The 12,082-nt window shown below is 36.8% G+C and overlaps 1 protein-coding gene across 7 annotated transcripts in view; it reads right to left on the bottom strand.

Moving 5' to 3' along the window:
• The window catches only part of Clock (clock circadian regulator), a 125,658-nt gene that overhangs the window by 4,137 nt on the left and 109,439 nt on the right, over window positions 1-12,082 (bottom strand). For all 7 annotated transcript variants that reach the window (XM_010640278.1, XM_010640277.1, XM_010640275.1 and 4 more), the window contains 3 exons: window positions 11,151-11,360; window positions 10,002-10,207; window positions 2,345-2,642 (listed from right to left, as the gene is read on the bottom strand). In XM_010640278.1, coding sequence (XP_010638580.1) covers window positions 2,345-2,642; window positions 10,002-10,207; window positions 11,151-11,360 — 714 coding nt within the window. The remainder of the gene's footprint in view (window positions 1-2,344; window positions 2,643-10,001; window positions 10,208-11,150; window positions 11,361-12,082) is intronic.

The raw sequence follows: 12,082 nt of genomic DNA on the forward strand, positions 1-12,082 counted from the left end.
AAAAAAAAAGAAGTACAGTTTTAAGATAATGTATTTCATGCAAGGTTTTTTTTTTGGTACCAGGGATTGAACTCAGGACCTTGAGCTTGTGAGGCAGGCAGCAGAACCACTGAGCTAAATCCCCAGCCCCGCAAGGTTCTTAATTTTAAAATAGAGGATGTTTTTAAAGTGTATGAAATATATGTATGTGCGCGCGTGGGCGCACACACACACACTCACACACATAGGATAGATCCTGAATCTTAATGGTCATTAAGTTTGGCCAAAGAACTTGAGAGTTTTCTTTCTCTGTTATTACAAAAAGTTTGTATAGAAGAATACTTTAAGATATTTATAAGCCTTACTGGATCATAATAGAGATGCATTTTGGAGCAGAAGTACAATTAGGAAAACTGAACTATATAGAGTCAATATACTCACAGTAAATATACATTTATGAAGAGAGTTCTGCCTGTTTCTTTATGGGTCCTCTTGGAATGCTTTTTTGGGGGAGTATGGAAGAAGAGAATGTTCATTCTTTTAAGGGTGCTCCTTCCTTGATAAAAGAAGGATCAGAAGCTAGATCTTAAGGCAAGTCCTCTCCTTTAAGCCTCTGCTGATTCTCACTGGCTATATTTCCCCTAAGAGACTATGAGTACAATACTCAAGAGACATTTAGGCAACTACCCTGTGTTCCACATGACTAGAACAAAGATTATATTTGGATCAGAATATGACAGCAGGTGGGTCATGGTGGCACAAGCCTGCACTGAGGCAAGAGAACTGCCATAAGTTCGAGTCCAGCCTGGACTGCATGGTAAGTTCAAGGCCAGTCTGAGCTACATAGTGAGACCCTGTCTCAAAAAAACAAAACAATAACCAGAGTGATAATTAAGACTGTATTTATGCTTCAGTATATACCACATATTACATAATCCCCTAATTGCATCACATGTCATATAACAGAAATTTATGACATGTACCTGGGTCCACACCAGGAAGTCTTCAGGACAAATCAGTATGTTACTTGCAGTCAAAACTGCTCCAGCCAGAAAGGAAATAATGAGATTTTCCAGCGAGGATATGGAGGTCCAGAAACTGGTTTGGTTAGTTTCTTTGCTTACCACCCTGACCTAGATGACTTTTTTCTGTATCTTACAAAGAAATAGATCCTCTGTGATTTACCCACATGGTATCTGCCTGAATTTTGGTTAATCTAAATGTCTATTAGTCATAAATGGCAGACAGCTATATGTCTTATACTATGCTAAACAATTTCCATATCTTTTTTAGTCCACGAGATTTGAACTATTACCACTTGCATTTTATGAGGCTTAGAGCTGAGTGTGATGGCTCATGCCTATGTTCCCAGGATTCAAAAGGCTGAGGCAGGAGGATCACTGGGAGTTCGAAGGCAGCCTGAACTGTATAGCAAGACCCTGACTCAAATCAAAAGAAGGAAAATAAAGAAATAAAGAAGTTTAGCAAGTTTAAATAACCTGCCCAAGGTCACAGTGTGGTATACAAGCGGCTCAATCTCAGGGCAGCCTCATTGTAGCCCAACTTCTGTGACATACACTGTGCCTTCAATGTGTTTCTCCTCTAACATTAGCTTAGAAAGAAAATATTCTAATAAAATTTAATCTAACAAAGTAACTTAAGAAAACATATATCAGTGGTAGCAAACCTATGGCATGACCTCTCTATCGGCATGTGAACAAGCTGCTCTAGTAGTCGAGCACTGGATAACATTCTGTTTTCTAAACTAAGACCTCTGCATTCAGGTTTAATTGCAGTGTTGGCACTTTGTGATAAATAAATGGGTCTTGGGTTGCAGTTTGGACACTAAAAGGTTTGCCATCATTGATCTATGCTAATAAAGAAATCCTTCTTGAAAACTCTGCCTTATGCAAAGTAGAGTTTGATGGGAAAGAGACAGGAGAAAGAGGTCTTTCTTCTAATTCTGGAAACTCAAGCCCAAAATAAAAGTCTTTACATAAGTGCCCCTGTGGACAACAGGCCACTCACTCTATTCAACAATTCGAATAATACGGTATGTTCATGGCAGGGTTAAAAGTAAAGTCTTCCAGGGCTGGGAATTTAGCTCAGTGGTTCTGCCACCTGTCTTGTAAGCACAGGATCCTGAGTTCGATCCCCAGTACAAAAAAAAAAAGTAAAAAGTAAAATCTTCCACTCAACAAGGGAGAGAAAAATAGCTACTCAGGATAAGCATTCTATCTTACAGAGATTTAAAATGCATAATAAGCTTTTAGGGATTTTTCAGATCATTTGCAAACCTATTCATTTAATCGCTAAGCCCATTATAAGTAAACAGTTCAAGGCAGCTTCCTCAAGGGAGAATTACCTGTAAAAACTGCTGTGGTGGTTGGGTCAACTGAGCCTGAGATGGTTGCTGCTCCTGGGAACTCTGCTGCTGTTGCTGCTGTTGCTGTTGCTGTTGCTGCTGCTGCTGCTGTTGCTGCTGCTGCTGTTGCTGCTGCTGCTGTGTCACCGACAAAGTCTGTGCCTGCTGCTGTTGTGTGGCGAAAGTAGGATAGGCAGTCACCACCTGACCCATGAGCATGGTACTAGGTACCATGACTGCTCCGCAAGCTACAGGAGCAGTCACTAATTTGGTCACAAGTTGCTGACCTTGAGAAAATCTGTTAGGGGAAAGAAAGAAAAGGAATAAAGTCAACGTATAAGGTATACATCAAAAAGCAGTGATTTGAACATTTATCTGAAATAATACCCAATGATAATTCTGGTTTAGTTTTATAAAAGGTATACATTCCTGTTTTGTTTCTATCTTTAAAGATTCCCTTTGGTGTAGCTGCAAAACAAAATACGTATGTAGCAAAATTAACATATGACAACAAAAACAAAAGACTAACAAAAACAATTTTAAAAAGTTTATATTCAAAAGAATAAAGTTAGACTCTTACATCATGTACAAAAATTAATTCAAAGTTAATCTAAACATAAGAGCTAAAACTATAAACTTTAAAAGAAAATAGGAATGCTGACAATGGACTGGGCAATGATTTGACAACAAAAATAGAAGTGACAAAATAAAATAGATATTAAAAATTTGGGCATCATAGGACAAAATTAATATAGTAAAAAAGTAACCTATTACTGGGAGAAAATGTTTACAAATCATATATCTAATAAATCTGATTATCATAACACATAACCGAAACACATGAAGAACTGTTACAATTAACCAATTCATTTAAAAAAAAATAAACACAGGACAAGCTTGAACAGATATTTCTCTAAAAAGAGGTATACAAATGGCTAATAAACACATGAAAAGGTACTAACATCACTAGTCCTTAGGGAAGTACAAACCAAAGCCACAAGGAGAAGCCATGTTGTACCCATTAAGATGGATATCCCTATTTTTTTTTTTGGTACTTGGGATTGCACTCCGGTCCTTGCACGACAGGCGGCAGAACCACTGAGCCAAATCCCCAGCACTAGGATGGATTTTATAGAAAAATACAACAGGAAATACTCAGTGTTGGCAAAAAATATGGAAAAACTGGAGCCTTTTTCTACTACTGGTCGGAGTGTAAAGTGGTTCAGCCACTATGGAAAACTATATAGCAGTTCCTCAAGAATTCAAAAATATCACCTCATGAAGCAGTTCACTTCGTGTATACACGAAATGAGAGCAGGGACTCAGATACTTTTAAACCTATATTCACAACAGCACTTATTCATAATAACCAAACAGTGGAAACACCCGAAGTACACACTGACAGGTAGAATAGGTAAACTGTGGTATACTCCTACGATAATGGTATATTATTCCACCTTAGAAGAAGGAATTCTGACAGATGAACTTAGAACATTACTGTGCTAGGTGAAATAGGCCAGGCACAAGAAGACAGATACTGTGTGATTCCATCTATTTAAAATCCTCAAAGCAGCCAAATTCATATAGATAGAAAGTAGAATGGTGGTTCCCAAGGATGGGTAATTGCTAAACTTCAATGGGTAAAAAGTATGAAACTTCTGTCTGGAAAAATGAAAAAAGCAGATTCTGGAGATGGTTGGGGCTAATAGTGACAACTATGTGAATAATACCACAGAAATACATACTTTGAAAGGTTAATGTGGTAAATTTTTTGTTGTATATATTTTACTACAATTAAAAATTTTTAAACATGTAAAAAATATGAACTTTTTTATTTTATGAAATGACTAGGTACTTTAGAGTCAATACACGTAGCACATGGTCTGTTTACCATATGGGTACTTACGGCTATCATAAGGTCATTTTTGGTTGGTTCTTTTTTTTTTTCCTTTGGTATTGGGGATTGAACTTGGGGCCTTGTATTTTCAAGGCAGGTGGTGGAACCACTATGGGTGTTTTTAAAAACTCCATTTATAGAAGCTTTATCTCATAAACATAATTCAAAACAAATGACACTCTTTATAATGGAAAAAAGTACTGTAGCTTTATAAATTTATCAGTGCTCGCTGTATTAGAATTTACTAATTTTCCTTCCTTCTCCTCCCTCCTGTCTTAACAAGAACAAACAATTCTGACTCTTTGGGAAACAATGTTACTTCAGTTTGCCTTTTCTGTGACATGAAGTTTGTTTCTATAATTGGCCATCTTAGCAAGGAAACTGAGGTATGACTTACTGTAGCATATCTTAACTATAGTACACTGTTTAAAGTACATAACTATAGTAAACAGTACAGTACAAATGTGTACTTTTATGTTGTAAAAGTATGGGACCTGAACCCAGGGTCTTCTGCATGCTAGTTAAGTGCTGTATCATTGAGCTAAATTCCCAGCCTCTAAAATAAAATGTGTTGAATCCATGCCAGATCTTGAATAAAACATTTTATATACTTCAAATGTTTAAGGGCAAAAAACTTCCAAAACAAAAACAAAACAAGAATTTCCAAATAAAGAAACCTCAAACAGGGCCAGAGATTTAGTTCAGTGGGCAGGCACCAGGGCCCAAGTTCGATCCCCAGTACTAAAAAAAAAAAAAAAGCTCAAATAAGTGACATTTAGAAAGTGTTTAGTAACAGAAGTGCTAAGTGCCAATTCCTCTGTCATCTTAAACAAAACTAGTATGTGAATTGTCCAAAGGCTCACTGATAAATGTGAGAATATTTCATCCATCTCTAGTACCAAAAAACATTCTTCAACTTATTTTGTTCAACTCATATGTCTGTGGCTTTGTAAATACTTTTTCCTCTGCCTAGAATGCCTCCTACAACCCCAAACACAAGCATCTGCTCCTTAGTGAAGCTTTTCTACTTGAACAGTCACTCTCTCCTCTCCATCTGCTTGCCTCGATCTACAAAACTGCTCACGTCCTCCTTTAAAGGAGTGTACATTACTGATGGAGTACTCATCCCACTAAATAATACTGACTTACTGCTTTTCTGCTCCTACCCTGGCCTTTCCCCGAGTAATACCGATGTATGTAGGCTTCAATGTTTTCCCAAGCACAAGGGCCCGAGTAACAACAACAATAACAACAAAAAGCAGGTAAGCACTTTAATGAAAAGAAAAATGCTTGGCTATCCTATATTTAAATAATTGGACTGGTAAGAAGTTAATGTCTTTCTTCTCAAGCTTTCCAATCAGTCCTCTGGCTGCAGGCTTAGCTCAGTGACAGAATATGTGCTTAGGATGTGTGGCCCTGGATTCAATCCTCACAAACAAAAAGAAAAACAAATCAGCCCCTTGCATTTCTATGGAGCAATTTGTAAGTCTTCCTTTCAGAATATGAGAGCTAAAAGTTGAACTCTTTAAATTGAGGAAACTTCTCTCTGCTGTCATTTCCTAGGTAATGGTGCAGATTCTTTATTCTGAGTATTATCAGCATGATTTTAATTTACACTGCATAATACAACAGTAAGTACTGTATATAAAAGATGTAGTTATAGTAAAATGAGAAAACATGTAAAGCATTTAAAATTGGAGAACTTTTTAATCCTTACTCAGTATGAATTAATTCTTGTTTTTCTTGTTTTCTAGCTTAACTGAGTATCTGTTATATTCTAAACTTATGCTTAATCATAAGTGTGACCCAATGGTTGTTCAGGAGAGTGTTATTCAATTTCCACGTGTTTGTGAAGTTCTTGCAGTTTCTTTTGCTTTTGATCTCCAACTTAGTTGCACTATAGTTTGATAATACACATGGATAACTTCTACTCCTTTGCATTTACTTAAACACGTTCTATGAGCTAGTATGTGGTCTGTCTTGGAGAATGACCCATGTATAGCCGAAAAGAATGTATATTTTGATTTTGTGGTTTGGAACACTCTGTAGATGTCTATTAAGTCCATTTGTTCAAAAGCTTGGTTGAGTTCTAGCAGTTCATTGTTGACTTTTTGTCTGGATTATCCATCTGTGACAGTGGGGTATTAAGGTCCCCCACTACAATTGTATTAGTGTTTATGTGGTTTTTCATCTCCCTTAATATTTATTTTGTATAGCTGGGCACATTAGTATTTGGTGCATATATGTATTTATGTTTATCATCTCTTCCTCTTGGATTGTTCCCATTACAAGGATGTAGTGACCTTCTTTGTCTCTCTTAATTTGTTTCGGTTTGAAATGTACTTTGTCTACAAATAAGATAGTTACCCCTGCTTTTTTCCAGGTTCCTGTCAAATGGAGATCTGTTTTCCATCCTTTTACTTTCAGTCTATGAGTTTCTTTTTGAACTATGTTTCTTTTATACAGTATATTGTTGGATACTTCTTAATCCATTCTGCCAGTCTATTTCTTTTGATTGGTGAATTGAGGCCACTGACATTGGTGGTTATAACTGATATGTATTAACTTATCATTATCAAGGTTATTTTCCTGTTGGCTCTTTTTAACGCCCCCCCCCCATTTCTTGCCTGCTGGATTTGCTCTGTAGGGCCTCATGGAATTGTGATCTTGTCTTTTTCTAGGATATTATTTAGAATTGTTTGGAGTGCTGCATTGGTATTCATGAAGTTTCTCAGGTGTTCATTGTCATGGAAGTATCTTACTTCCCCATCCATTTTGAAAGAGAGTTTTGCAGGATACATCAGCCTTGGTTGGAGGTTGTTTTCTTTTAGGTCTTGAAATACTTCACTCCAGGCTCTCCTTGACTTGAGGAAAAGTCTGCTGTGATTCTGATGGGCTTTCCTTTGCATGTGATTTGTTTCTTTTCTCTAATTGCTTATAGTATTTCCCTGTTCTGTTGCATTTCTAGGATCTTGATTATTACAAGTGTAGGTGTAGATTTTTTTGTGATCACAGATATTTGGAGTCCTATAAGCCTCACTTATCTGTATGTCAAATTCTTTTGCTCTGTTTGGGAAGTTTTCTGTCATTAATTCTGTAACCAGTTTATGTCATTTGTACTTTCTCCTGCTACTTCATGGATTCTTATCAGTCTTACATTATTCTTCTTTGCATCATCTAGGAGCTGTTGATTTCTCACATTCCCTAACTTTTTTAAAAGAGATCCCGGGCTGGGGATTTAGCTCAGTGGTTCCGCTGCCTGCCTTGTAAGTGCAAGGACCCAAGTTCAATCCCCGGTGCAAAAAAAAAAAAAAAAAAAAAAAAAAATCTTAAAAGAGATCCCTCTTTTCATGGTCAGTGATCACCATCCTGCCTTCTATATCTGATATCCTGTTATCAGATTGGCTCAATCTGTTATGTATACTTTCAATAGTTTTTAATCTCCTAAATATCTGTCTGAATCTGTTTTATGAATTCCATTTCTTTCCTATGTTGTGCATTCATGGCTTCTATCATGGTCCTGAGCTCATGTATTTTTAAAATCTGTTTCTGTTCTAGAGTCTGTAATTACGTCTTTCATTCTGCTCACCATCTCTAGTTATCTGGGAAATTATCACTAGTTTGAATTTTTCCAGAGTCTCATTCATCTTTGGTTTCTTCCTGTTATCAGGTCAGGATGTCCAGGTGGTTGATTATCAGACTTCTCCCCCACATTTCCCTCAGAATTTGCCTTTGATGAACAGACAACCTTTATTTGTGCTTATGCCTGGCTTCACTATCTTCTCATTTCTATTGTTGTAGTTGGTACTGTTCTTCGTTTAATTCCTGGGTTAATACTTCAATCTTCCTGTTATAATTTGTCTTTAGTTTTTGAGTCTCTAATGACTCTGAGGCAATCCCATTTTCATTATACCAAGAAGGGCAATTGATTAAATCAATCATAACACCTTAGCCCAAATAATATAATCAGCAACACAGTAGCATCAAGTACAGCTTTAAAAACGACAGTGTGTGCTAGTTATTAGTCTATCACTTTTAACTGTGTGAATTAAATCAAAATCAAGGACAGAGCTCAGAATAATGGTCTTTATGACCCCATGCCTCTGGTATGAATCTAGGTACCAGCCCAGCCAGGAGGGCAGAGGCACATGGGGGGGTGGTAGGCTGCAGGCTCCTGAGGGGCTCCACCTCTCATCATTTCTCTGCCTGAGTCCTGGAGGGGTGGGGCTGTGGTCCCAGGCAAGCTCCATGCAGCTGTGCCTCTCCGTTCCTCTCCCTCCATTTTAGAACTCTTTCAAGGTGATCTGCTTGCCTCTTTACAAATTCAAATTAATGTAAACAAGGTTTGCTTGAAGCAAAGAGTATCAACTCAAACTTGATGGACTCACATCTCCACTCTGCCCATCTTGCTCCAAGTTCCTTCTGTCAGTCTTCTCCTCTCTCATGGTTACTTTGAGTTTGGGGAACAGCCAGATGTCAAATGGTGCCACATGTGGTGAATAAGGTGGATGAGGACACGCCATATATCTTTGACAGAAGTTTCCACTATACCAGAAGTGATGTGTGACACAGCATTGTCATGATGGAGGCAAAACTGCCCATTTCAAAGGCTGTTTTCCTTGCACACTGTTTCTTAAAAATAAGCCTTTACTATATTCATAGGTCACTGTAGTGTTCCTGGGTACAAACTCAGCTTACACATATGTTGGAAAACATAACATCACCTTGACTGACATGATTTTTCAAAAGAGGAGAACTGGGTGATTTCCACTGAGAACTCTGAACTTTGGTATCAGGGCCATAAATACAAACCCAAGTTTCATTTCTCATGATGACATGTCCTAAAAAGCTGGACTCTCAAGTGGCACAAACTCCAAAATCTAATGAAACTGACAAATGCTGTTAGTTTTGTCTGGCAGTGAAAACATATACTCAGTCACCTCATGTTCAAATCTGTAGTTAAAATGTTCTGAATGAGGCCACAGCTAAAACTTGTCGCACCCGCTATTACTAAGATTCATGCAGTTTGTTTTAAAAGTCTTTGCCTTTCTATTGGATGACAATCAGTAGCTGCATTCACTATAAATATATTTTTATCATACCATATTAAGTCAATGATGGCTATTTTTCAAGAATACTGCACAGTGTAGTATATATTTAAGCAGCTCAGCTTTCAAATCAGACACTCATAATTGAGTCCAGAGCTGCCTCCTCACTGACTTAATCAGTAATAGGCGCTTGACCAAATTATTAAAAGCCCACTTTTGATTAACTGGAAAATGAAAGACGATACCAATATACATTAAAACAAAAAGGGGAATGACTATTTTAAGCACTTAAGAAAGGTATGTGGTAGTAACTGCTGTTACTACATAAAACTTTAACATCTTGTATTGAAAAAAGTTTCAGACTGTCACAAAGGCTACATAAGCCTTTCATAACAATGTGCTACAAAATATGCATTCCATCATATTTGGTAACTCATTATTGGACAAGAAATAAAATGTGCAGTTATTCTTTTATTATAAAGTCAACAGCTTTGTGTTTTGATTTCAAATTTAAGAACAATGGCTTTAGTAAGCCAAGAAATTTTAAAAAATCAAATTATTCCTTTTTTTTGGGCAGTGCTAGGAATTAAATTTAGGACCGTGTGCATGTGAGGTAAGTGCTTTAATACCGAAATACATCCCTAGGCCCAAATTACTGCTTTTAATCAATCACTTTACAACTGTGAAAATGAAAACGAGGTATGACAACTACCTTATTTGTCTTTCCTGAGTGAATGTGGTTACTGCGGCACCCTGGGTGCTGTTCTGTGACATGCTGGATGGAATCTGGACCATGCTCCCGGGTGCAGGCTGAGAGATCACCATTGTGTTATACAGTGGGGCCGTAAGAGTGCTCTGCGTCTGACTGGGAAGAGACGTTTGCTGACTGTGCCCACTCAGTACACTCTGTTGACTTTGCTAGAAAAGAGAAAGTTTTAAAGATTAACTAAACAAAGTTATTTGGGAAGTTTGCTTCCACTATTCACAGTTTAAACAACTACTGACCTAAGAGTGAAACAGTGCCAAGATATATTATTTTGAGATAACTCTAAACCCAAAGGAGCAACTTTTGAGCCAAAATTAAATCTCTCCTCTCTTAAAAATAAAATAACACAAAAAATAAAGAAATGACTTATAGTAACTGCAAATGAAATAGTCTTGAATTCTTTGCTGCAAGAGAAGCTATGATTCTAAAAGGAGTATGATCTTAACAGGGATAATAGAAGATATACACAAAGGGTTTCTGTTAAATGCCTGGAGTGACCAATGATTAGGTATTTTTATATTTTTTATTTATGATCACAGTTGTACAGTAATTACCAGAATTTTTTGCATGCAGTGTTTCCTAACATATTCCCACTACCTTGACATGATACATGCAATGAGTGTCCCATCAGGTAGCTTGCAGCACTGGTGGTACAAGTGATACAGTCGTGCATAGGGCAGTCGTACATGTAACACCAGTGGCTCAAGCTGCCTGGTAGTGAAACATGAATTACGGCCCTGTCGTGAATGTGTTAAACCATCACCAACCCCCCACTCCCAGTGTATTCCACACATGTGGTGATGTGTTTGCTTCATTTTCAAACCATAACTTTTTAACATAAAGGAGACTATAAATTATAAGGGCCCATTATAATTATCAAACTGATCCTTAAACAAATTATAACATTTTTGAATGTCAAAATATTGAAAATATTTAACAGTAACATAATTTTTCAAAAAAATTTTAACACTTTAATATTATGTATTCTAATTACTATTAAATTTTAAAGGTATTAGAGATTTATTTTTGTTTCAGCACTGCACATATTTCAATCATTGGACACTACTTCTGACTGACTGTACCTGACAACCTTACCTGAGCTGATGTACTTTGTAAAGTCTGTTGTTGCATCAGGTGCTGACCTGTCCCCATATGTCCAGCACTCATTCCACTTTGAATCTGGTTAGCAGGAACAACCTGGCCTTGCATATTTATAGGCGTGAGCTGCTGGATATTAGATGTATTTCCAGAAGAAAGTTGAACAGAACCAAAATTCAATCCAGGGTTTGACTGTTGCAAAAACATCTTTGAAAATAAAAATTACATTTAATATTTTTTTGGTAGTATTGGGAATTAAATTTGCCTTGGAGCATCCAAGGCAAGAACTCTGCCCTGAGGTATATCCCCAGGCCTAAATGACTTCTGTAGTAAAAAAAATAAGAATGACAGCATAAAAGGAAAGTAAGCAAAATGAAGTTTCAAATGAAGTTTAAAAGGCAAATAACAAGACCACAACTTGTTCTGAGTGGAGAATTAGTAAAAATGACTGAATCAAATATGAAACTTTGTATCATTTTGCCATGCATTCTAACATTAGCATGTTCCCAACCATTAAGAAGTGTATCTCAGTGCTACTCAAAGCTCTGTGGACTGGCAGATTTGTATCATCCATCACTCATCATTTATGGCAGTAGACAAAAGTAGTTTTTTTTTTCCTCCTACACTGGTGTTCTTTGCTTATCAAGTCAGACGAATATGAATCATACCTACTGGTATTTTATTAAAACTATTACAAATTCTGTACCTCAAAGCTATTGTAAAGTATAATTTTTATATTACAAAGACGAGCTTACTAAAAGTTGGACTTCATTAATCCTGAAAAACAAGAATGTTAAGGGAACTATTCTTAGGAATGAGTGTTTGGATTAAGTATAATCACATTGTGTAGGTAACCAATGGGTATTTGCTGAACTGAACTAGTGAAGTGCACCTAATCCCCCACTTCTTTTTTTTTTTTTTTTTTTTTT

This window comes from Fukomys damarensis, unplaced genomic scaffold (assembly GCF_012274545.1).
Source record: "Fukomys damarensis isolate Sample0158 unplaced genomic scaffold, DMR_v1.0_HiC HiC_scaffold_35, whole genome shotgun sequence".
Taxonomy (NCBI): domain Eukaryota; kingdom Metazoa; phylum Chordata; class Mammalia; order Rodentia; family Bathyergidae; genus Fukomys; species Fukomys damarensis.